The sequence below is a fragment of the Oryza sativa genome, chromosome 5, assembly GCF_034140825.1.
Source record: "Oryza sativa Japonica Group chromosome 5, ASM3414082v1".
NCBI lineage: Eukaryota > Viridiplantae > Streptophyta > Magnoliopsida > Poales > Poaceae > Oryza > Oryza sativa.
Genome location: NC_089039.1, coordinates 29,004,419 through 29,030,439, shown reverse-complemented (window position 1 = coordinate 29,030,439; position 26,021 = coordinate 29,004,419). Strand labels below are relative to the sequence as shown.

General features: G+C 45.7%; 5 protein-coding genes and 1 long non-coding RNA gene across 7 annotated transcripts; 2 read left to right on the top strand and 4 right to left on the bottom strand.

The window, feature by feature from the left end:
- Positions 1-117: 117 nt before the first annotated feature.
- Positions 118-5,743, top strand: LOC136356548 (uncharacterized). The gene is made up of 4 exons (XR_010741414.1): positions 118-489; positions 2,368-2,543; positions 2,627-2,737; positions 5,309-5,743. It is a non-coding gene; the product is annotated as an uncharacterized lncRNA (long non-coding RNA).
- On the bottom strand, positions 4,301-6,630 carry LOC4339714 (uncharacterized). Of its 2 annotated transcripts, XM_015784072.3 has the most exons (3): positions 6,466-6,630; positions 5,964-6,255; positions 4,301-4,554 (listed from the first exon to the last, which is right to left on the bottom strand). In XM_015784072.3, the coding sequence occupies exons 1-3, from the start codon at positions 6,525-6,527 to the stop codon at positions 4,543-4,545; spliced, it is 366 nt and encodes a 121-aa protein (XP_015639558.1). In that variant the 5' UTR covers positions 6,528-6,630; the 3' UTR covers positions 4,301-4,542. The 2 variants fall into 2 exon arrangements, with proteins under 2 accessions (XP_015639558.1, XP_025881066.1); XM_026025281.2 differs by lacking the exon at positions 4,301-4,554 and having other exon boundaries at positions 5,841-6,255.
- Positions 6,631-7,991: 1,361 nt separating this feature from the next.
- LOC4339713 (zinc-finger homeodomain protein 6) lies at positions 7,992-9,246 on the bottom strand. Its single transcript, NM_001420910.1, has one exon. It carries the CDS (start codon positions 9,155-9,157, stop codon positions 8,390-8,392), a length of 768 nt encoding a protein of 255 aa, NP_001407839.1. The 5' UTR covers positions 9,158-9,246; the 3' UTR covers positions 7,992-8,389.
- Positions 9,247-12,892: 3,646 nt separating this feature from the next.
- LOC4339712 (putative fatty-acid--CoA ligase fadD25) lies at positions 12,893-15,245 on the bottom strand. Its single transcript, NM_001420911.1, has one exon. The coding sequence runs from the start codon at positions 14,992-14,994 to the stop codon at positions 13,045-13,047; it is 1,950 nt and encodes a 649-aa protein (NP_001407840.1). The 5' UTR covers positions 14,995-15,245; the 3' UTR covers positions 12,893-13,044.
- A 1,787-nt stretch (positions 15,246-17,032) lies between these two features.
- Positions 17,033-18,445, bottom strand: LOC4339711 (alkylbase DNA glycosidase-like protein mag2). Its single transcript, XM_015784070.2, has one exon. The coding sequence runs from the start codon at positions 18,380-18,382 to the stop codon at positions 17,378-17,380; it is 1,005 nt and encodes a 334-aa protein (XP_015639556.1). The 5' UTR covers positions 18,383-18,445; the 3' UTR covers positions 17,033-17,377.
- A 2,254-nt stretch (positions 18,446-20,699) lies between these two features.
- LOC4339710 (sugar transporter ERD6-like 4) lies at positions 20,700-25,579 on the top strand. The gene is made up of 17 exons (XM_015784069.3): positions 20,700-21,101; positions 21,206-21,295; positions 21,554-21,613; positions 21,702-21,767; positions 22,520-22,585; positions 22,678-22,753; positions 22,904-22,968; positions 23,049-23,141; positions 23,333-23,413; positions 23,493-23,577; positions 24,078-24,124; positions 24,224-24,286; positions 24,366-24,425; positions 24,579-24,644; positions 24,723-24,782; positions 24,896-25,010; positions 25,131-25,579. The coding sequence occupies exons 1-17, from the start codon at positions 20,802-20,804 to the stop codon at positions 25,241-25,243; spliced, it is 1,506 nt and encodes a 501-aa protein (XP_015639555.1). The 5' UTR covers positions 20,700-20,801; the 3' UTR covers positions 25,244-25,579.
- Positions 25,580-26,021: the final 442 nt, after the last annotated feature.

The window sequence follows — 26,021 nt, the reverse complement described above, 5'->3', positions numbered from 1 at the left end:
GTAGGCCGAACAAATCGAGCCCATGAGGACAAGGTCGTACGGCCCACGGCCTACGAAGCTAACCCAGCCCAAACCGTAGCCGAGGACATAAGGCGGTCGGGTGAGGAGGTCGTGCGCGGCAAAAAATTCCACCGCGTCTCAGTTTCCCTCCTCTCTCTCTCTCTCTCTCTCTCTCTCTCTGTCTCGCCGGCTTCCCCGCCGACTCGATAGCCGGCCAAGCACCGCCGCTGAGCCCTCCCGCCTCCCCCTCTCGGATTCCGGCCTCTCCGGTATCCGACCCACCCAGTACCCACCCGATGGCGAGCTTTCACCGCCCCGCCACCGCCTCCGCCGCCGCGGGAACCAACCGATACCTAGTTACAAGCCCTCGCCGTCGCGCGAAGGCATTTTCTACTGGGAGGTGGTGGTTGCGGCGCTCAAATCAAGGGGAACCGGAGCCACCTCGACTCCGTGGATTCGTCTTCTCCTACCCGGCCTAACTGGTGACTGGTGAGTTTCGCGTCGATTTTGTGAGGTTTAGTTTGATCTGTCAGTCTGTCGGCTACTCGGATCTAGTGGTTGCTTTGATGCCTGGATGCTTAGCACTGCTCGTTTGATGGTGGTGAATACCTATTGGATGAGCTACCTCACACGATCACCAGAATTCCACCTCAATTTCCCTCATATTAACTTAAGGAAATATGAGGTAGATTTACCTGTAGATTGATTGAATTTATGTGCTGATGAACTGTTGTATCTGGTGTCTGAAGGAAACTTGACTTGGAATTCGCTAGTTTGGTGTAGGTAGTGTGTGTTCAGCCTGGATTCATGCAGGAATAACAACACAACTATTGTTGAAGAAGTCTTCAAGTACTAAATAGGTACCGGATAGGTGATAATTAGGCATTGCTCAATGGAGGCCTGCTGCTTAGATATCTTAGGTTACAGTCAATTTAGGAAGACGAAACACTCAGTTCTAACTATGTTTGTTCTACTCAGGGTTCACAAAGCTGATGGAAATCGCTCGGATTCCATGAAAAACCGAGGTTCCAGCGTGGCTTGGAAGTAGTTGCCGTCTGAAAATTCGATGGGTTTCATCCCAATTCAAAATTTAAATTGAAAAAATTCGAAAAAAAATCCTATAAATAGTATAATATTCGTAGAACCTATTACGATATATATATATATTTTAAAAAATGGTGTATTCGTGCGTTTCTTGAACTGTACAGTATGAAAGAAAGGAAAATTGATTTAGAAAAAAAGGAAAAAAGACTTTGCTGGGCCAAATTCCATGAAATAAGCCCACTTAGCACTTAGCCCAGTCACTAGAATGGAGAGGCAATGTGATCCTGATTGAATCCCAAACCCCAGTCGGTTTTCAGTTTTCGTTCAAAATATAGATGGCTTCTTACGGAATTTCAGCAAAGCCGAATGGTTTTTGACAAAAATGGGACATACCAGAGAATTTGAACTCAAATTTTGGTTCGTGAAATTTGTTCAAAATCTGTCGGTTATCGATCGGAATAGCGAAAACCGTTGTACCGCCAGAACCTGGGATGGTAGTCCATCTCGGAATTGTAAATCTTGGTTCTACTAGGTGGCATTCTGTATTGCCCAACATTCTTATGCTGTGGCATCGCATATAAGGTAATGCTCATGCATTATCTTATATGATTTTCATTAGAAATTAAAACAGTGCAGCATCAGTACGCTCAGAAATGCTTATTTCTTGTCTGATATTGAAATAATCTAAAATAGTTTGACCATCTATAAGGAGGCACCTAAAAACTTGATGTAGAAGAAACTGAACTTTGGCAGGCAATCACGCCTGTCCCTCGGCAGAATACTGAACTTGTATTAATGATTATTTAATGTTGTGATTAATAGTTCTCCAAGAACATATTCTCAATTTCTTAAGCATAAACACAGCTAATACTCACATCACTTCAACAAAATGCTAGCATACCATTTTTCAGCTTTTCGAATTGGCATACCATTTTCAGCTTGTTTTTGCATTACATAACTTTGTATGACTTGTCCATTTTATCTGAAGCAACTCTTCATTGCAATACAGTCACTAAATGCCTTGTTTATGTTAGATTTGCAATATAAGCAGACAGCATCTTTGTAATTACAGCCATCCTTAAATTGAACTTTGCTGCTGTCAATACCTTCTTGATGAATAACTTTTGCTGTTTAATTAGTGAAGCTTATGTGTAGCTTGGCCAATGGTCATATGAATATATTTGAAAACTATCATGTTAAAAGGGGGATACTATCATTTGAAATATCCATTCTATTCTTTTTTTTTTGCTGGGGCCATTCTATTCGATTTGCAAGCTTATCTAGCTATCTGCACATAACTATCTGCATTCCAATTTATGCAAGGGACAAGCTTCATGTAGACTGCTATTCTGGGTGCTAGTTGTGCTCATGACTTTATGGTATGATGCTGACTAACGTGCATGTAAGAAGTTTTCTTTGGCAATGGTTGATTATCAAGAAGATAGAAGTATTACAACTTCTTGCCGGGTGTATTACAACTTCTCATCTCTCTTGCACCTGTGAGTGACCTATTTATCTTAGTTCTTTTCGTCTACATAAGATCAATCTTGAATTCCTTTTTTTTTCCACTGAGTATGTGCAGAATCTCTCAAAGACTCTAACGATGTCGGTGCACTATTTTTGAGTAGAATGCTGAGGACATTAATCCTACCACAAAATGCTCAAGATGAGGACCTTTCCCTATATTGTGCAGGTACCTGCTGTCTTTCGATTTTATGCAATGCCCTCAGTTGCTTTGACATTTCATTGAGTTAGAATTTTTTAGATTGATATGCTAAACTTGAAAGATTCGAAATTGCAATGCTTTTTCACGGTCATTTCTCTGTGCCTTTTCCAGTTATTGCCATTCCTTTATCTGATGGCTGTTTTCTTTTGTCACGTCCCTGTCAAACGCCTTTTTTTTCCCTTTTCCATACCTTTTTTTTTGTGTACTGGATTTGGAACCTAAGGTCGCCATGAATTACCAGGTGCATAACTTATGCTGACTTAGCGCGGTAAACAATTACGCATTAACTAATACTAAGCTACTATCAAATGATGCCATGATCTCTACCTGAACGACGTCGTGGTGCAACGCTTATAGCAGTTAGTCAGACAATTACCTGTACAACGTGACAATCTTATGAAAGCCACGAACCTCCTGCAGTGCGCCTTCTCTGCCCCCTGTTCCTTGTACGTTGTAAACCACTGCTTCCAGGACTTGACCTGTCGAAAGCAGCACAAATTTGATCATATCTCCCCCACCTGCCTGGCACGTTCCATTCTGACATTGGTCTCACACAAACTCCTGTGCCAGAAAATTTAGATCATCCTGACTTAAAACACTGACAATCGGCAGCCAAACCGGACCCTAAACACCATGTTTGCTGTACATGACGTGGGACTCGGCTGGTGGGGAGGAATTAACAAAGCGGCTGTCTTGGCTAGGGTTCATCCACATGGTCTGCAACTGTAGTACGATGGCGCCTTCATGCCGGGCACGCCCTTAATGTGGGAGCTTAGGAAGCAAATGGTCCACGGTGGTCCACGATTGGCTGGGAGATTAATTAAGAACTGTAATCAAGATCGTTAGTACCTCAACGTACTACTGGTACTTTGCATTAGTCTATTGTTGATTAGTTGTTTAAACTTGCTTTGTTGAGTGGTTAGTTGCTTGCGCAACTGACTCTGCTTGAGTCGGGTCCACTCTGCTTCTATAAATAGCTGATCCAATTAAGCTTGAACCGTCATGAAGATTAAGATTAACTAGCTAGATATGCTTGGGCTAGTGCTATCAAGTGGAAGCTAGATGGAATTGGTTTAAACTTGGGAAGGATTGAATGAATGGGCAGCTGCTAAAAATATTTGAAGCTTAAAAGTTTGAGCACTAGATTTGATTAGGCTTCACGTTGCTTAGGGACTTGGAGCCACATGATTGGAGGTTAGCATAAGCAGATACTTTTTAGTAATTACCACGATGGAGTAGATCTTATCGGCTTGTTCGCACGACAAATTCTTCCAATATATCATTTGAATATAGTAGGGCAGCTCTCTTTATCTGTCCACACATTTTTCTCGTTGCTTTTCTCCAGAAAACGGAGCAACATAAGGCTCTACTGATCTACTCTACATTCTTTCGTGAAATTTCAATATTGTTTGAATTGGTGGAAGAATGAGTTGAAGTAATTACTGATTCGCTTCTCACAACTAAACACTCGCTTTTCTTAGCACTAAGAGCAAGTACGTGCAGTTTTGTTGTTCATGGGTGGCATTTGCATTTTGCTTTCAATCGATCGTCTATTCTTTTTGAAAATTTACTTAAGATACTTTCGGGTGATGTAGAGTAGGAGTAATTAGGACTGCCTTACATTCGTATAACACTTTTAGGTCTGCCTATCGGACAGCAGGTTTGTCTTGAGCTTATGGAATGGAACCTCGCAGAGAAGGCAGGGAACAACCCTCCAGAAAATCACAGGTCACCACGGTAGTAGTGTTGATTCTCGAATAGTGTTTCTTGAGTCATAATAACGCCTGTCAGAAATGCATATGAAAAGACAAAACAATCAGAACTGATAAGACTGATCAATCAGTAGCAACATGATGGGCTAAAGTTCAACATTTGCTGCAGCACACCACAATCACTCCATACTTGCCATGCACCTAAAATAAGTTAGCGCTGCAATAAGATAATAATACTCCTAACAATTGCTTCTTTCCCGGGACGAAATATCTCAGCACGAGCAATTGTTATCTCCTGTTCTGTTTGTTCCCATGATCCCATCTACCTTAGTTGTGTTTAGCTGTTTCTATTATCGTTGTAAATACGACATAGTAACAGGCCGCAGCTTCTTTGCTCTGCCTCTTTTTTCTCTTCTCATATAAAATTTCGTATGCAGCAGATTCTTCTCTCTGCCTTTTTTTTGTTCTATTATATAAAATTTCATGTAGATTTTCTGAGAGTTGTGTAGAGAAAACCGTCGGCGTGAGGTTTCAAATTCCTCATGTTTCTTCAGTCATAGTAATGCCACCATCTTTTAATTATATGTTGAGTACATTTGTACGATGTATTATAAAATTAATTTATAGATAAAACTTTTTTATATACGTGTGCCTTTAGCGATTAAAATGTCAATGTTGAAAAATAAATTTAGATAAGAAAACTTCAAAAATTAAAATTTAATATTTAAATTTTCACAACGACTGATTCTATATAGTGCAAACGATAAGGTTCTAATGTGCGCGTACCACTATTTCTTCTTCACAATAACATTGGTTTCCTTGACAGATTTTGGCGGAACAGACTTTAACAAGTAAGCTGTCACAAGAGGTAGGCAGGCTCTAAACGTGGCCAAAGTGACAAATCCATCCAGATCAAAGGAAGCAATGGCTACACGGCTCCACGCATAATGGCAATATGAAAACAATTAAGGTCAGTTCCTATCTGATGTGCACATTAGTCACTATATGTTCTAAATCCTGCTTGTTGAGAGGACAACAGGGAATTCTGGATAACAGATGATTTAGCTGCATCAAATTACTTGTCCTAGCCCCTGATACAAGTGTAGAAAAATACCCAAAATGTAGTACTTGCTTGCTGCATGGCAGGTCAACTGAAAATTTACAAGTAGATAACCTCATTGTCGCTTGCTGTAAGTTACCAGTACGATGTTGCAACTAGATCGGTTCCTTGTCACTTGTTCTAATAAGTTCATTAGTAGTACGTCATTGCAACGAACATTGCTAATTGCTTATTGGCAAAATTTGCGGACATCCAAAAATCATGTAATTAGCTAGAAGACACCTAAAAAACACGACACTGCCAATGCACTATAAAATTTGTGTAATTAGCTGTAGGACATCCGAGGCAATATTTTATTATTTTCAGTGAAAAAGAGGAGAGAGAAATTTCAAAAGGACGAAAATGCCCTCAGCCTCAGTACCTGAAATCCCCATCCAACTTCAACTGCGGCGGCGGCTTCGACTGGTTGCGGCGTTGGGAAGTAACGGCGGTGGTGATGGCTCGGCCGGTCATGGTGCACCAGGAGCTCGCCGCGCTGCAGGAGCAGCAACACCATGATTTCCGCGCTGCAGGAGCTCGCCGCGCACGCCGCGAACTCCGGCGAAGGTGCCACGCCGCCGCCGTGGTGCGTCTCGAAGCTGAGCCTCACGGCGCCGCCGCCGCTCTGCAGGTCCTGTTCTCCACCGACCCGTCGCCATGGATCCACCTCAAACCTGCACACACGTCAACAAGAAACCAATCAACGGCAACAAATCGATCAAATGCAATGCACAAATCACAATGGTGATGGAGCCGCTCGCCACCACCACCCGCTGCTGCAGCCGCTCTGCAACGCCGCCGCCGCCGCCACGGCGCAGAGCTCGGCCAAGTCCGCGCCACCGTCGCCGCAGCCGCACCAGCAGCTGCCCACCGCCGCCACGCACCTGTCCGCCACGACGCACCAGTCCGTCGCGTCGTGCGTATGGTGGCCGTCGCGCCTCGCCATCGCCGGCGGTGAGACCCTGGCGGAGCGCCGCCGCTTTTTCCGCTGCGCGCCGAGCCGTCTCGGCTCAGGCCGTCGCGTCGTTCCTCCGCTCCGCCGCGTGCGTGAGGAAGAAGAGGATAGGAGAGAGATGTGGACCCCACTTATGATTAGCAAATAGTAATCAACCTACTAATTACGAATAAATTAGTCTATGACTCGTGGGCCCAGGTGGTTAAAAACCTATTAAAAATTAGATTAAACATATGCTGTCCATGACATGTGGAACCCACCGGTATTTAAAGAAGGAAAGAGAAAGGGCAATCCGGACATTTAGATAAATATCTCACTTTTTTACTCGGAAATAATAAAATAATGCGACCGGTGTCCTATGGCCAATTACATATTTTTTTAGTGTCCATGAGCCATGTCACGTTGTTACGGTCTCTCAGCCAATTACACGTTTTTTGCGTGTCCTGTGGTAAATTTTGCCTGGCTTATTTGTTGCTGTACGAGTTAACTCTACTGTTCATAGCAATGTACTCTTTTCGTAAAAGTAGCTGCTGGTTGGTGACGGCGGTTGGTATTAAGCAGTAACAGTTGTACACGAGAATGCTTCAATAAAATTTGTACACAGATTTAAGACATGCGTCGTGCTCTATTGCTTAGTCAAATAGTACTATCTGGTTGCATCATGTGCCTTGTTTCATCTGGTCCGGCAAAATTCTTTATATTGAGAAACTGATAAACTCCCAAAACAAGGGCACCAAAAGAAACCACAAAATCTTCTCATTATCTCCCATTTCCTGTCTTGCAATTTTCTTGGAGGGCATTCATTACATCCTTATCTGCCTCTTCTCACTTGCACCATGGACCTCACAATTTCATGGAACCAAACTCTTGTGATGTCTCTTTACCTCTGGAAGGTAAAGGAGAGAAGGATAGGTCATGTGGCCACCCATTTCTACCCTCCAGATTTCAAACTCCAGCTCTCTATTAATGGGTTCAGGTTTGAAAAAGGACTCTTTAACTTAATGGCAGTAATGTGTTGAATGTAGAGCAAAGTACAACTCAAGCATAGCAACAGCAACAACCAAGTACACCTTCAATTAAATGGCTAATAAATAAGCAAGAATGATATGCTTGATACAAACTCAAGTTTCTTTTGTGGTAGATCACAAATAAAAAAACCACATCCAAGTGTATTTCGTCTGTATGTTTCAGCCGATCACAAATAAAAAACCACATCCAGGCTCTCGGTGTTATCTCATGTAATATTTTAGCTACTCATAATCTCATATTGATTTGTTCTCTTAGTTAATCAGAAAACTCGCTCAAGAACTTAATCATCATTAGCTTTTGATCATTAGTTTTGTGTTGGTTTTCTATTTTTAAGCTTTAACTCATGAACATGCCGAATTCAAAGGAAGGAGAGGGAAACCAACCATTAGTCACCAACAGGGGAGCTGTTCTCCACAAAAAATTGCTGTCTAACCTGATTGCTTATCTCTGCGCAGAGAGCTAACGAGGTGAAATGCAAGCATCAGAATGAAGAGATGTAAAACTAACCTCATCATTCAGGTAAACCCTCAAACTTTTTTCCTTTTTCGCGAGCAAAGTAAACCCTCAACTAGACGCAAAAGGAATCAAATTGAACAAGGCTAGAATCAAGAACCAAATTATGGAGGAGGATAAGTGACTACAAAGAATGAAGGTTAAGGCCAAATGAAGAGAGAGAGAGAGAGAGAGAGAGGATAAAGATCGCAGAGAGAGTAGTCCTCACTTCCGTTGCGTTGTTTAACCCGTCTCCTCATGTCTTGGGCGTATAAAAATAATGAGGTGGGGATTTACCAAACCATTAACCAAATGCTTGTCTCCTCCCATGGCTACTGCTGCTGCTGCTGCTGTTGTGACTGTTGCTCCTGCGGCTGCCTCCTACTGCCGCCGCCGCTGCTGCTGCCGATGCTGCTCTTGTTGTTGTGCATCCACACCTTGAACACCTGGCGCCGCACGCCGACCTGCGCGCAGAACTGTTCGACGAGTGCCTCGTCCTGCTTCTGCATCCGCCACCCCACCCGCTCCGCGAACGCCAGCATCTGCTCCTTCTGCTCCGGCGTGAACTTGGTCCGGAACCGCTTCCGCCGCCCCTGCGCCGCCGCCGCCGACGAGGAGGGAGGCCCCCGCTCCTCGCTGGACGACTCGGTCGTCGTGCCGCCGCTGCCGCTTGGGGTGTGGTGGTACGGGAACGGCGGGTGCAGGTAGGGGTGTTGCGGGTGCGGGTGCGGCTGCGGCTGCGGCGGCGGCATGAGCAGCGGGACGCGCGGCGTGGGCGGGGACGGGATGAGCAGGCGCAGCTGCTGCTGCTGCTGCCCGTCGTCCTTGCGGTGGAAGCTGCGGTGGCAGCCGCAGGCGGCGCACTTGAGGGCGTCGGCGGCGTCCCCCGGCATCGGCATGAACTCCCTGCATCCGTCCACGACGTGGCCGCCCATCGCCGCGGCGTGGTTGCGCAGGCACTCGTGGTACCTCACCTCCGCCGCGCCGGCGCCGTTCCCCGCGGAGGCGGAGGCGGCGGGGGAGGAGGAGGAGGAGGGTGGCGTCCTGCCGTACGCGACTCCCATCTCGTCGACGGGTTCGTCATGGCCCCTGAATTCCATCAGGACATGCCTCTGTCCGGTCCGGTCCGGGGCCGACGAAGGAGGCGAAACGAAAGCGACCTCGCAAAGTGCTGGATGGCTTTGGGTTAACTAGAGCGTGTAGCTCTCGCTGTAGCAGCAGCTGCTGCCGTTAAGCTCGTATGGGTGGTGGGGGAAGAGGGAGGGGGAGTGTGTAGTGAATGAAGTGATGGTGGCGGTGGTGGTGGGGGATGATGGCCGCTGGAGCTGGATGGATGGAAGGAAGCTCAACCTGGGGAGAGTGATGAGTGAGTGGGGCTTTGGGGGAACACTGTTTCCGGTCGGGGTTTGGCTCGGAAATGGCATCGCTCGCTTGCTGGATCCGGGATCCTCTGACTTCATCACACGGCTAGTCTTTGATGAGTCCTTGACACGCTGCGCGGCCGACACCTCCCACGCCCTGCACCCGGGCCCCCACCGCCCACCGCCGATTCATTGACCCTTCCACCGCCGAGTTTTTTCTTCTGCCACATGAGAAATTTCAGTATGAACCATACAATCCGATAACCTTTAAGAAATTGCCACCCAATACATTGGACTTTCAAAATCTACCACCAGACACGCGAAATTCTTCATTTCGTGCCATTCCGTTTGCTTGTCCGCGTCGTCCGTCTTTGTCTTCGTCTCCGAGCTCGTCGGCCGTCGTCTCAAGGCTTGACCATCATCCCTGAGCTCACTCCCGCCGCGGTTGCCAGCGAGGGACATTGCACCTTCGACAGGGACGGAGGAGCACATGGTTTTGTCGACGTCTAGATGGTAGACGGGGACGGAGTTTGCGGGCATGGCGGTTCAACAGCAGAACACGAACTCAGGGGCGATGGCGACAATGATCGGATGAGAGCTTGGGCATGGCGGCGACAGCGGAAAGCTCGGGGGCGACGGCGGCGACAGCGGAACGTGAGCTCTGGGGCGACGACGGCGGCAGCGGAACGCGAGCTTAGGGGTGACTACGGCGGCGATCGGACGCGAGCTCAGGCATGGCGGCAACGGCGGAACGGAATACGAGCTCGACGACAACGGCAGATGAGCTCAGGGATGGCGGCGATGGGGCGCGAGCATGGCAACAGCGCTGAACGAGCTTGGGGATGGGAATGGTGGCGATGGAGGTTGGGACGGCGGTGGCGATGGTGCCGAACGAGCTTGGGGATGGGGACGGCGGCGGGGGCGGGATGCGAGGTGACGACGACCATGCCTGGGTGACGACGCCACCTAGCTCAGAGACAGTCGCGCGGATGGACGGCGGGGCAGGCGGATGGAGTGGCTCCAAATGAAGAATTTCGCGTGCCTGGTGGTAAATTTTGAAAGGCCAGCGTATTGAGTGGCAGCTCCTTAAATGTCATCGTATTGGATGGTAAATACTGAAATTTATCCTGCCACATAGGCTTGCTTATGAGAGTGTATGGAAAATGGATTAGGAGAGGTTAGATTGGAAAATAAAAATGAGTGGAGAATAAGAAAATAGGGTAAACTTACCTTTTAAGAAGTGAGAAATCATTCGAATCCATTTTTTAAACATAGCCTTACATGACATAGCTCACCTCTTAAAGGTAAATGAAAAGAGAAATCATTCCATACACTATACATGGTGAGGTAAGAAGTCACATAAGCGCTTTACGTTTGCCCACGCCTAAGTACTTGCTTCCTCTTCAATTTTAGCGAAGAGGTATGTTGAGGTAGCTTTTTTTTTCCTCGAAAATATGTTAGGTTCTTCTCCTTCCAAATTTTCCAAACAACGAGGAGAACAAGGGTGCATAGTTCTTTTTTAAAATGTCTGTCGTGTTTGCTAGCTACTAAAGTACTAAGGAGTTGTTTGGTTTGCTCCCAAAGTTTGCCAAAGGTTACCACACCTCATATTAGGCAAGTTTGACCAAGTTACCATATTGTTTGGTTCATAGCCATACTTGTGGCAAGATTCCTTCTCATCTATTTGGGCCCCACATGTCATCAACTCAACAAAGTGTGACACAATCCAATTTTGCTAGCTAAGGTGTGGCTCACTTTTTGTAAGCCACAACTTAGACAAGGATGACACAAAAGGTATGGTGAATGGTGGCAAACTTAGTATAGCATCCAAACAGCCCCTTAACCTCCTAATGGAAACGGTAGTACCTCTACACGAAAACATCCCAGATCGCTTTGGAATTAGCTATATTTATCAATTTAACTAAAACTATGTAGTGAGCGATTGCAATATAGGAATATAACGCTAAAATTAAGAATTAGAAAAAACCAAATTCTATAAGCTCGGCCATGTTCAATGGCCTGATCAATGGTGATTAGTGAAACTGCGTGTTACATCCATTTCATGTGCTGTGTTACATCCATTTCATGTGCGCTGTGAGAATCATGCCGTTGACTAAGTGGCGAGTCAATCACAGAATACAGTCATTTGAGGGGTTAGCTGTATAAAAGTTTAGGCGCTATTAGGGACTTAAGACTGCCACATGCCTTCTTCTATGAAACCACGCGACTTTTCGTCCGAATTATCATAAAGTTCACCTGTTCTTAATATCGCATGAGTTTTTTTTTCTTTTGCGTGCCATTGTTCACCTAACTTCCGGGCTCATAGTCAGTACGGATTATAGATACCCCTCTGTTCTTAAAAAAAAAATCAATCCTAACTACAAACTTGGATTGAATTTTGTCCAGGTTCATAGATAAAATTTGTATTTTTTGGAACGGAGTAGTAGGAAGTAAGAACATCATTTCTATATTAGTTGTATTATTAATTGAGCCATTGACAGTAGGTTAGTACTTTCATTCTAGATGGAGACTTGAAAACGAAAGGAACAGTGGTTAGTTAGGTAACGGTGTAATGCTGTAGAAGTGCGAAAATAGTGTGGCGGCCTTTAGGGGTCGAAGTACTCCCAGGAGGCCAGGACATTGCTCACATAGCGACCAACAAGCCCATCTGCCTAGTTTGGGCCGTGCAACCCTAGAAAGGCCTACTGTTGTAAGGATATTGTTTAAGCTTTTTAACTTAATTTCGTCTTTGGCTTCTTTATTTTAGTTTTAATACATCAGATGGTGTTTCTCAATTTTTAGTTTGTTTTATTTATAATATCAAAACTTTTTGGCTCTGTACATCCTATCTTAGAGGCTATTCCCTCCATCTTATAATAAGTTCATTTTTAGCTCCTTTCATTTATCTCAAAAGTTTGTTTTTAGAGTAATTGTTGCATTAAAGTTTTTTAAATTATGAAATAACTGCATTGGTAATAGATAAAGTGAAAACTAGTTGCATTGTGATTCGACAAAGTAAGTATTCTAGTGTTTTTGGTTTTGTATTTGTATGTGTGGAGATGGATGAAAAATGAACTTGGGGCCTGTTCACTTTGATGAAAAAAAAACTTACCAAATTTTGGCAACTTGCCAAAATTTTGGTAGGATTTCTTATATAGTTACCAAAATTTGACAGCAAACTAAATGTAGCAATTTTTTTAGCAACTTTATTAAAATTTGGTAAGGTTGAAAATGGTATCAAAGTGAACAAGCCCTTATTATTTTAGGATGGAGGGAGTAGAAATGTAATTTCATCTTTCCTTATTTTATGTCTTTTCAAAGGATGTTGCTCAAACTAGCCCATAGGAGCTCTAAAGTAACCTTTGTCTAATTTTATGCATTAGAACTAGATCACAAAAATTAGAAAAAAAATATTTTGTATCTTTTCAATATGCATGTTGGTTTTGAATGATACTATGTAAGAATTTCTTTTTTGGCCTAAGCTCAAGGTAAAGACGAGATCCAAAACACAGTAACATTTGCCATGAATAAAATGATTGCATCCCACTTATGGTCGATATGGGCCTAAATCATTAAGGATGCCCAAGTAGGAAGGCTTGGAGCCAAGAGCCAACACTGATGTTCACTCAAAGAAACGACTGCAGACGCAGACGGCGGCTTGCACTCCCATAAGCCGCATCCATGCCAGGACACTTCTCCATCTCCTCTTCGCCACCGTCCCATGGCACCGAGCTCGAGCTCTCATCTCCGTCATACCGTGCTTCCAAGAGAATTGGAAGCTTCCCGGCGAGCAGCTTCTCTCTCGCCGCCCCGCGGCGGAGCTTCCCCGACGTTGTCTTCGGCACGACGCCGCTGTCGACCAACACGATCCAGCCAACCCTCACACCTTCCTCTTCCCACACTGCTCGCTTTATGCCCTCGCAGATATCCTTGTGGTCGCCGCCGCCGCCGCCGCCGCCGCTTCCCTTCAGTAGCTCCGCCACGACGACCACAAGCGAAGTCGACGGCACCGGCGAGGTGGCGAAGGCAGCAATGCAGCCGCCTCTCAGGCGATCCGGCGCGCCGCCGAACGCCGCCGTCTCAATGTAGTGCGCGCACACGCTGCGCTGGCCGCCGTCGACGTCGAGCGCGAGGACGTCGGCGCTCCGGCCGACGACGTAGAGATACCGCTCTGCTCCCCTGACCACCACCACGCCACGGTCGCCCGTGCGCACGTAGCACGAGCCCTTCCCCGGCAGCGTCGCGCAGAACACCTCGCGGGTCGCCGACGGGTGGCCGAGGTAACCCGACGCGTTGCTCGGCGAGGACACCCAGATCTCCCCCTCCACGCCGTCTTCCACCGGCTCGCCGGTCTCCTCGTCCACCATGATGATCTCGATCTCCGGCTCCTCGTCGGCCATGTGGAACGACAGCCTCGCCGACGGCAGAAGCTTCTTGTACGACGGGAGGTCCACGCACCGGCGGCTCCGCCACGCGGTGGACACGAACGTGCAGTTCTCCGCGAGGCCGTACGACGGCGAGATGGACGCGGGAAGCAGCCCGTCACCGCGGAACTCCGCGACGAACTCGTCGACGCACGACTTGTAAATCGGCTCGTTTATCAGGATGAGATTCTCCAGGCTGCCGAGCTCGAGAGGCCGCCGCCGCCGCCCGTCCGGCGAGCGGCCGCGTCTGAGCACCAGCGGCAGCGCGAACGATGGCACGGGCGTGCACGTCGCCCTGAACTCGGTGACGAGCTCGAGCCAGAGGCGCGGGCGGCGGACGAAGGCGTCGGGGGAGGCCAGCACGCAGGTGGCGCCGGCGACGACGGTGAGGAGGAGGAACATGAGGCCGCAGTCGTGGTACTGCGGCAACCACGACACGACGACGCTGCCGGGGTGCAGTTCGTAGGCCCTCCTCGCCGCCCGCGCGTTGTGCGCCGCCGCGCCCGCCGTGATCACCACGGGCTTCTGCGCGCCCGTCGCGCCGGAGGTGTACTGGATCAGGTACGCGTCTTCCGGCTCGCCGCCCACGAACGGCGTCACCGGCGCCGCTCCATTGGCACCTCCTTGCTCCAGCTCGTCGACGGACAGCCACCGTAGGCTCCTTAACATGGCGGCGAGCCGATCAGGTTCTCCGGCGACGTCGACGACGGCATTCGACTTCTTGATGGCGTCAATGTATCGGGCGTCGGCGACGGCCGCCCTCGGCCGCGTCTGCGACACGGCGCGCAGAAGGTGCGAGTGCGCGGCGCCGCCGGCGCCGGGCCTGGAGGGGTCGGGTGGTATGATGGGCACCGCCGTGAGCACCGCTCGCTGGCACGCGAAGAGGAGCTTGACGAGGCGGAGGCCCGGCGAGGCCAGCACGAGGACGGTGTCAGCTCGCCGGAGGGCACCGAGGAGGCCGGACGACATGCGTTCGACGGCGGCGTCGAGCTGGGAGTATGTCAGTGTTGCGTACGACATGGCCGTGTCGCCGTCGTCCGCCCAGACGAAGGCCGGCTTGGCGGCGAACGCCGGCAGCTTGGCCCACACGGGGAGGTACCGGTGCACCACCGGCTGGTCGGGGTAGCACGGGTCGTAGTTCTCGGTGGACATGGCCGTGTTTGTACGTGGCTAACTTAGCTTGGCGGGAGCGAGTAGCGAGAAACTATCTGAATCTCTCTTGTCACTCTTCAGAAACTTTTGAAGCTCTGTTCTATTTATAGAGCTGGGCCAACGAGTAGCTAGTGTTAATGCAATGTTGGACAAGGTAATTAATGTTTTATGGATGCAATTTTCTCCAAATCATAATCTTTTGTAAGACTCGCCAAGCTGTATATGTTGTCGACGTGGATGAAAGCAAAGTTGTGATTGGCACTGGTAGTGATGCAAGAGCACTTGGTTTTTTCTCCTTGGGAGTCACCTGGTAACGGTGGATATCTGAAGTATATACCTTGCTAGAATGTTACTTTATGAACTGCTAAACTATATGTCAATCTATATATGTTCATGTCCATGCCCAAGAGCGATTCAAAAGACTGCATGTGAATGGGAGATACGCGACATTGCACATTACGTGTGCCGTGCTGTATGAATCCGTTGATGCCGAGGAGGCGAGAACATCTAATATACAAATACTGATATACTGCATGGAAGGATCAAACTGGAAGACAAAGATGGCCATAGAATTTGGTATCTGTTCGAGCATATTCGTGGCCTCGCGTTAACAGAAAAAAATTTACGGAGTGCATGGAGCAGTAGCCGGCGCCCGACGGCGAAACCCGGATTTCTATAGCTCAGGCACGGGGATTCAGCCCCCACCGAGCCCAAAGAGTCGGGGAATTTAGACCTCTTTTGGAGTAGAGGACTTGAATTTTACAATAACTGAATTAATTCTGGTATAAACCTTGTCAAATTCATGCGTTCCAAAGAAGATTTACTGAAACATGAGAACGCAAAAGGCCCTCTTATTATAAAGAAACCTTTTAACGATACCACATCCAATCCAGATCTCCACATTACTGCACTGAATAAAAACATGGTAGTCCACATGACTGTTCAGTAGTATTCAGAATGCACCTCAGCACTTACCAGGGAAACATTCGACAAAGATTAGACAAGCAGAACAGCAAAAGAGCGAAAATTAATCTCATAATTAGTTTTTGTTTGCAATACAGATATTCAATTCTTCTGGTTTGCCTTGCCAAAGTTCTTATTCCATTTTATACCATTTTATATTCACTCTCCTAATCAATCATACCATTTTATATTAGCCCTGTGAACTACAGATCGAGTTTTCTTTTGTTATTATGATATTACTACCACACAAATGACTGCTCTGTCACTGCTTGGTGCCCCTCCATCCACAAAAGTTATACCTATTTCACATTTGAGTTTTTCCAAATAAGTTGTTCCTATTTGTAGTCTTTATGCATTCAAGACTTAAATGAAGAGATAAAATAAATGTTTTATTAGAACCTAAAGAGTCATCTAAATACTCATTGGTTGCATGCTTATATTCACTCCTTGATTTTGTAACATCCAAGGTGATTTAATTTCTTCTTGGTCTTGGTGTCAAAAGTAATATGTGTAACTTTTGTGGATGGAGGGAGTAGCTTTAAGCATCTGGATAAGAATTTAGTTGCACTCCAACTATATGCATGTCATCTTGAATTCTTGATAACTGGATCTTACTCTTACCTACCAAGAATGTCTCAGTAGATATGTGATTGAGGTCGCATGCAAAACCCTCAGATATCCAAAGCAGAGGCATTATGAAAACTAAGCGTGCTCCACTCATTTCTGTCGCAATGGATTTAACTAAATTCTGGTTGACATTCTCTCTTCTCTTATCATTGCTACCCTTAAGACTATATCATACCATTATAGTTTCCAAATGTAAACAGACTTGACCAACTCAAAAGATTTAAGTGTTCAAGTTCAACTATATCAAATCATACATTATTACCTCAACACAAGGTAATCGATATTGTAATCCTAGCAAATGACCTCAAGAGAAGATATCTAAATGAATTTATTATAGATAAACTACAATCCTAGCACAACTACAAAGGAGAGTTTTTTAGTTCTTAATATTAAAAATGATTTTGACATGATCTAAAGAACGTCAAGCTTTGATCTTGACAAGACGAACAACACGAAGCTAATTGATTCATTAAATAGTTCTCCCAACTCCTCTCATTTTCAGGTCTACTCTCTTCCAATCTCCCCCAATACAGAACAATAGATACATAAAACTAAACAAGCATCGGATTTATGGACTAAGGACCCAACATTTCCAAGAAGTTGACGAGATGAACGACACGAAGCTAATTGGTTCATTAAATAGTTCCCCCCAAGTCCTCATTTTCAGCTCTACCCTCTTCCAATCTCCCCCAATACAGAACAATAGGTACATAAAACAAGCATTGGATTCACGGAGTAACGACCCAACTAATACCAAGAAGTAGTGAGCAGAACTGCAGAATAGATACCGAATTCAACCCATCCCTGGGAGCATCTGAAGAGGATCAATCATTTGGATGACACTCTGTTGCTGCTGTTGCTGATGCTGCTGCTGCTGGAGCATGAGCTCATCGCCATGTTCAGTCAGTGCAGGCGGCCCGACAGGGATGGCCGGCGGCGGCGGCGGCGCCTTGGATTCGATGAGCCGCCACATGTACCATGCCCCAACAGAGCGGTAAGGGCGCCATTGCTCGCATAGCTTCTCCATCTGCGACGGCCGGGGCACGGCGTCGAGACCGTAGAGATGCTGCACGCCCTTGCGCACCCCAAGGTCGGCGGCGGGGAGCACGTCGGGGCGATTGAGGGAGAAGATCATGAACATGTGGACGCTCCATGCGCCAATGCCCTTGACCATGGTGAGCATGGCGGCGAGGGAGCGGTCGTCCATGTTGACGACGGCGGCGTCGGAGAGGATCCCGGAGGCATACTTGCGGGCGAGGTCGTGGAGGTAGGAGGCCTTGCGAGGGGAGACCCCGATCTGGCGGAGGTCCTGGGTGGTGAGGGCGAGGACGGCCTCGGGGAGGACGTTGTGCTCGCCGCCGAGGAGGGAGAGGAAGCGGGAGTAGACGGAGGCGGCGGCCTTGAAGGCGAGCTGCTGGTAGAGGATGGATCGGACGAGGGAGTGGAAGGGGCGGTGCGGGCACTGGAAGGCCGGGGGGTCGTGGGCGTCGATGACGGTGGCGAGGGCCGGGTCGGCGGCGCGCAGGTGCTGGATGGCCGCGGCCACCTCGCCGTCGGCGGAGAGGGGGCGGCCGGGGACGGTCAGCGTCAGCCGGGGCTTCTTGGATTGGTTGGGGTCGGAGGAGTGCGGCGGCTTCTTGGAGCGCGACGAGCGGGAGGAGGCGGCGGCGGCTGCGGGGGTAGGAGTGGCGGCGGCGGCGGCGGCGGCGGAGGGCGACGGGGAGAGGGGGTGGAGGTTGGGGGAGAGGGGGGATTGGTCGCCCATGGAATTGACCTGTTGGGGGTTGGGTGATTCCATTGGGGATGGTTGGATCGGGGGGCGTTTGTGGTATTTCGGGGGTTGAAGAAATGAGCCCCCCCCCCCCCCCCCCCCCCCCGCGCTTCTGCTGTTGTGGTGTGGCTTTTCCCTGCAAAGGAGCTCGCAAGCTGCTCGAGCTTGATTCGTTATAGGCTTGAATACTAGACAAGCCAAGCTCAAGTCTAGGCTGAGGCTCGCAAGCCTAGCAAGTTCAAGCTCGAATTATTCGGTAGGGCTCAAGCTCAAACATAAGATGCATTGCGTGTAGGAAGATATTCTTGATGGGTCAATGTATACTTGTCATCGTGCTTGACCTGCTCAAGTCTCAAGACCTCATCAATGCTACTCAATAAAACAATTATCCGGCTGCTAGTAATAGTACTACTATTCCTATTAGATGTAGTAGCTAGCTTTTGTTAATTGCAACGTTTCAAAGCCATGAATTCATGAGAAAAGCTGCAGAGGCTTCTTTCAAGACAAGTAGCACCCATTAATTTTGGCTACCGATAATTTGCATTAATATCTCTTATACAATAGTAAGTTCTTTGGAGTTTCACCAAGTCAAGCTGTCAAGCTCGAGTGGGCTCGAAGCTCGCTCGAGCTCGAACTCGAGCTCACTCCCAAGCTCGATCAATATCCAAGCTCGGCTCGAGTTCATGTCAAGCTCAAGCCTACATAGCCAAACTCGCTCGAGCTCGGCTCGTTGACAGCCCTATGCCGCCCTGCATAGCCCGAAGGATCTCCCCCCCCCCCCCCCCCCAAATACTAAAGCATAATTTACACTTTTTTTTAATCTTGAAGTACTACTACAATTTTCTTTGAATCCTGATTCCTAATGTCTTTGGTCTCTTTCAAAATACAGTTTTTTTTTCATAAAGATAGATTAGGTTTTTCCAAAGTTAAAATCCTAAATAACAAAGTAAACATGGAACATAAATCTTATCTGCCTAGTTAATCTTTACAATCATACTCGATTGGTCAGTATAGATTTTTATATAAAATTTGATAGTTCTACCTAGCTAAATCTAATTTTTGCTATATGTAATTCCACCAATTCTTATCTTTTTTAGAAAACAATAATGTTGAGTCAGGATGCTTTCCAAAGTTGGATAGCACTATTATCACTTGGACAAAAGTCAGGAGTAACTATAGTTAAGTCAGGAGTGACAATACATGTGGATGTTAATGTGGATGTTAATGTCTCTTCTATATGTACCATAACAATATTCTTAAAAATTCTATTTTTTCCATATATAATCAATGTTATACTAGTCAACTACATTACGAGTAATTTTTTTTCTCAAACTCTATTAGAGAATGTCCTAGCGATGCATGATCTTTCTCCACAAATCCCCCATGTCCCACTTGCTTGGCCTTCCTCACTCGTGTAATGAGATCCTCGCGCTTTGCCCTCTTCACTCACAGAATGAGATCTCCTGACGTAACGTCAGATACATTGTTACTGACATGTGAGTCCCATTACCCTCGTGCCTATATGTAAGTAACCACGTTTCCGTGAAGTTTATGTCAGAGGAACTACTTGCCCCCACCTACTCCATCCCCTCCCCTCCAATCCTTTTTTTGGATGGGTTTAGGGTGTCCGATGTCTATTTATATCCAATTTTATTTTACTCTTTTCATAAAAAAATTCCACTCCATCCATTTCACAATGTAAGTCATTTTAGCATTTCCTACATTTATATTGATGTTAATAAATCTAGACACATATATCTATTTAGATTCTTTAGCGGTAGAATGACTTACATTGTGAAACGGAGGATGTAATAGTGAACTTAAAACACCCCTAGGCTCCTAGATCGAGATTTATAGCTTTTTTAAAGAAATGTTTTAACTTATGGTGCATGTGTTACATACTCAGACGTGAGTGGTATTAGAGAAGTGCGAAACAAATCCTATGAAAAATAGGCAGTCGCTCGTATACACTCATCTCTGTAAATGTACACCTTTGCCCTTTTAACCTTACGATCACTTTCGAAGAACGTATTTTCTTCATTAAAAAAAAACGTTTGTGTACATGCATAAGCACAATGCGTGATGTCTACCAGTAGGAGTACGTTAGAATATCCTTTTCCGGCTACGTGTTGATTTTGCTCGTTTGTTCTAACAAGTCACTCATCAATCCGAATGTTTTCCCGATGGGAGCCACGTGTCCTCGTGTGGAGCACGACACGTCCTCATGAGAAATCGGGAGCACCGAAAGCGAAAGCGTCAGCTACTCGCTCTTCCTAACGGAGAAAACGGGAAAAAAAGAAAAAGAAAAAAACGAGAAAAGGAGCAGAAAATCAGCGTACCACTCGCTCTTCCCCTCAATCAATCAAGCTTAAGCTAAGCTGGGCGCGACAGCGAGAGAGAAACGAGGGATCGATCGCGTCCACGCACGCCCGATCCCGGCCGCGAGATGAGCTTCCGCGGCGAGGAGAGCGGCGGCGAGGATGGGGGGCGGACGGCGTCGGCGTCGGACCTGCGGAAGCCGTTCCTCCACACGGGGAGCTGGTACAAGATGTCGTCGGCGGGCGGCGGCGGCGGGATGGGGTCGCGCCTCGGCTCCTCCGCCTACTCCCTCCGCGACTCCTCCGTCTCCGCCGTCCTCTGCACCCTCATCGTCGCCCTCGGCCCCATCCAGTTCGGCTTCACCTGCGGCTTCTCCTCGCCCACCCAGGACGCCATCATCTCCGACCTCGGCCTCACCCTCTCCGAGGTGAGGCAAGCTCTCTCTCTTCTCTTGGAGTATCATGCTTATGCCTAATTAATCTTATCGGATTTGCGTTTAATTGCTCTGTCTCTTCTCTGCTCGCGCTGCAGTTCTCGCTGTTCGGGTCGCTGTCGAACGTCGGGGCAATGGTGGGCGCCATCGCCAGCGGCCAGATCGCCGAGTACATCGGCCGCAAGGGGGTGAGCCTCCGCTGTCCCTTGCTCTTGACACTTGTCTAGATCACGACATTTTTGCGGTTACTGTTTAGCGTTTTCCATATGAACGGAGAAACCGGATCGTGATTTTCAGTCTCGATGGTAGCAGGGGAGTGAAAAGCGGTCGCTTTGTTTGTGAGAATCTGCAAAGAAAAAAAAAAGAGCTGCTTGTGATAATGTTCGGATGAAAAATGGAATTTCACTAGAGTGCTGATTGATGTGCTCTTTGGGTTGATCTTGCAGTCTCTCATGATCGCGGCAATTCCTAACATTATTGGGTGGCTCGCAATATCTTTTGCAAAGGTAAGGTTTTCATGCTCGAGCTGTTACCAGTTAGTTTGATCCGCCCAATGCCAATAGCTTGCGCAACTTCTGAAATTGGTTTATCCAGGACTCATCCTTTTTGTTTATGGGCCGATTGCTGGAAGGATTTGGGGTCGGCGTGATATCCTATGTGGTGAGCAGCTCTTCTTCTCCCTCAAATTACTCTCAACGGATAAGCATTTGTTTTTTCATTCTGGCGTCCTAATGTTTTTCAACTATTCATTCAGGAATTGTAAAACTGTTACCTTCAGATCAAATGATGATATTGTGCTGAGATGCTTTTATTATTAAAAATCTCATATTATTTACTCTTTACATGTTCATGCCAAAGTAACACATCCAAGCCCAACACATGGGAAATGAAACAGTAGAGTCTACTGGAAGTGTAGTAAGCCACATAAGTACCACAGAACTAAACCAAATAATAGGTGTACTTATATGTGAAATTAAGGAAATAAAAGTGTGGAATTAAATATTATTTTGAGGATTTCCCATATCTTAAACATGGTTCCACTCTATTTGTGATTATAGAAGAAAAATATAAATCAACCTAACTCCTTCGTTCTGTGCTATACAGACATGAGTCGAAATTGACCAGAATATAAATCAACATGCCTATAGGAGTGACCAAAATATTGTTGTGTGTGGTGAGGTGTGTTATAGATCATTCTCTCATATTAGATATTGAATCTGGGAATTATATACTAATTATGCAATATATTGAACTTCAGTATTTACCTTGCATGAAAACAACATAGCTAGTAGTACTTCAACTTGTTTTATGTTTTCCAGACTAAGCATCCACTGTTCAACAACACCTTTTTGTTTAAAGAGATATTTTGGCTTTAAAGTATTCTGATTAAAACCTTTGTTTCATGGTCTCAGGTGCCAGTTTATATAGCAGAAATTGCTCCACAAACAATGAGAGGAGCTCTTGGTTCAGTCAATCAGGTCATATTTTGAACAAGAGACAATATCAATCTATTTTCGCTAGTCTGTGCTTTTGTTGCAGGTTTTAACCCTGTTCATAATTTGTTTTTCAGCTTTCTGTTACTATTGGCATATTGCTTGCCTACTTGTTAGGCATGTTTGTTCCCTGGAGAATTCTCTCCGTTCTCGGTAAGCTAGATAAATTATCATGTATTATTGTGTTCAGCTGTCGGCTTATTATGATAGAAAGTGCGTATGCATATCAGTCTGGCTAAGTTGTTAGGTTCGTTGATACAAAATATTGCCTTAAATCTTTACTGTTACTTTTACGTTTCTTAGGTATTTTACCATGTTCAATTCTGATACCTGGATTGTTCTTTATCCCTGAATCACCAAGGTGGCTGGTGAGTGTTGCCCTATATTGCTTTTTTTTTTTTTGTTAACAGTTACAGCAGGATCTAAATAGAACAGATTATAATGTTAGGCAAAAATGGGAAAGATGGAGGATTTTGAATCCTCGCTGCAAGTATTGCGAGGATTTGAAACAGACATCGCTGTAGAAGTAAATGAAATAAAGGTAACCATCTGTACCAGGCTTCATTTTATTGTAGTTAAGTGATATGCACCTGGTGCGGACATTTTTATTCTTTATGTTGCACCTGTCAATTACCTCAACCAATACGGACTGTGGGGAATTTATCCTATTTCTGTGTGGCAATGTAACATAAGGAAATGTGATTTATAAATTTTTACACATTTTCTACATAGAGAACAGTTCAATCATCACGGAGGAGGACGACAATACGATTTGCAGATATCAAGCAGAAGAGATATAGTGTACCTCTAATGGTTTGTTGCTTCCAATTATATATTTTTTTCTCTGATACCTTATTGTTCCTTTTTTTGCTTACTGTTTTTATCTCTTCAGATAGGAATTGGTCTCCTTGTACTGCAGCAGTTAAGTGGTGTGAATGGCATTCTATTTTATGCTGCTAGTATCTTCAAAGCCGCCGGTATGTTCTGGAGGATATAATGAGACTTCGTTTTAAGAAATGACATGCTTGTACGTGCTAGTTTAGGACACATACCTCAGGACTCTGTGACAAGTGAATGTGTGATAAAAACAAATGTCAAAATCGATTATTGCCAAGGCTCTGCTCTGCTCTGTCATTGCTCTGGATTTTCCAAAGCTATTTTTTAGAAAAAAAAATATAATAACTAGTTGAACAATCTTTATTGAGCTTTAATAATAAAATACTCGTGGAGTTAGCAAGACTTGCACTGTGCATCTGAACAGGACATTAATTGAAAACCAGCCATAAGTCTTCCGCTTATATAATACCAGTTTAATTTGGATATTTGGAGCTCCTGAGGCAAATGCAAAGCTACCATTTGTTATGTGATTTATGTTTGCATGATGCTCCTATCACAATATTTTACTTTAATACCACAAAAATGGCAGTAGCTTAGAACTTTGTTAAGCATGATATCTTACAAAATTCTTCCTATACAGGTCTTACGAATAGTAATCTAGCAACATTTGGTCTGGGGGTTGTTCAGGTATGCTTTTCCTATGAGTTAAATCCATGTCTCATTTATCAACTTTGTACAAATGTGGACATTCTATTTCATATACTTAACAAAATCTAACCATGTTAGGTGGTTGCTACTGGAGTGACAACTTGGTTGACTGACAAAGCTGGTCGACGACTCCTCCTCATTGTTAGTTGCATCCCCATTAATTTTCAGGCATGCTACTTTCGAAGAATATATAATTTATTTATTTTTATTTTTTTTCCAGATCTCTACTACAGGGATGACCATTACTCTTGTTGTTGTTTCTGTGTCATTTTTTGTGAAGGTATTGTCATTTTGCCACTTAAAAAATTTATTTGGTACTATATTTAATGTTTTGTATTTCGCTGCTTGTCTAGTTTCGTTCAATTAAATCTTGATTGTGTTACCTGATATTATATTCCCTTTGTAACATATTTTACTATCGATCATGAAACAGGACAACATAACTAATGGTTCTCATTTATACTCTGTAATGAGTATGCTTTCGCTGGTCGGGCTTGTGGTTAGTTGAAGTTCTATGTGCATCTCTCTTTTCTCATTGTTGGCAGAAGCGCTTATTGCCTTCTATGTTATATCACAGGCATTTGTGATTTCATTTTCTCTTGGTTTGGGAGCCATACCATGGATCATAATGTCTGAGGTATTGTATAATCCTTCCTGCTAATATTAGCTGAGATTATTACTGAAGGCCTAGAGCAAATTTATTGTTGAATTTGACTGGGAGATTGATGTATTTGCCTTGCATGCCTTCAGATTCTTCCTGTAAATATCAAGAGCCTTGCTGGAAGCGTTGCAACCCTTGCAAACTGGTTGACGGCTTGGCTCATTACGATGACAGCAAGCTTGATGTTAAGCTGGAGCAATGGAGGTCTCTCTCTCTCTCTCTCTTGCATGACGCATGCACACATGCACACAATCGAATGCATGGAAAATGCAAGCTTTTCCTTCCAGGCTCATGTCACTATGTATGCTCTTTTTTTTTTTTCAGGAACATTTGCTATCTATGCTGCTGTGTGTGCCGGGACCCTCGTTTTCGTATGCCTGTGGGTGCCGGAGACTAAAGGAAGAACACTTGAGGAAATTGCATTTTCTTTCCGGTGAAGCTCAGGCCAACGTTGTCTGGCGATCAGCCTGGTGCACGTCAGTCGGCAACAGATTTGGCTCCGTGAGCTATCGGATTAGGCATCAAGATTTGAATTCTTGAGTTCATGTGTATCTAAGGCAAGCGTGTATTGGTTGCATTTGTAATTTTGTATCATGTGTTCATGTATGTGCAATAGAAATATAGAATGGAGCAGTAGCAAGAGACAATATAATGGACCATTGCAAGTTGTCACGCACGCCATGTGGATGGATGGAACAATGAAGATGCCAATATGTCATGCCGTATGATGAATTTTGAGCAAATATATAGCTGAGGGTTGTTAGTTCTGATTATGTGCATTTGATTTTCCTCTCTACTGGTTGCAAGTTCGAAGGTCTTAAGACTCTTAAATTTAAAATGTGAAGGAAAAAATAAGGTCTTAAATTCGAAGGTCTTAAGGAAAAAAAAGGGTTTAAAATAACACCGCTTCGAAGTTCAGGCTCTCGTCGCTCTTCAGAAGTTCAGGGTAGAATAGTCGGTGCACGATGCTGAAAATTCCTAGCGCTGTCCAAGAGGCAAAAAGGGTTTGTACTCAGCCTCCAACTCGCTAATCCTGAATTCTAATCACTCGGCGTGTCAATCCGCGAAAGAAAATCAAGGCTAGGAGGGTCCGAGTTTTAATCTTCGAACCCCTTCGGTTTACAAGATTTCAGCCGTTCCGTACTTCCGATCTACTGGGACAGCCCATTCTGTGCAGCCCACATAACCATTGGGCTCGATGGAGTTTCCGGCCCA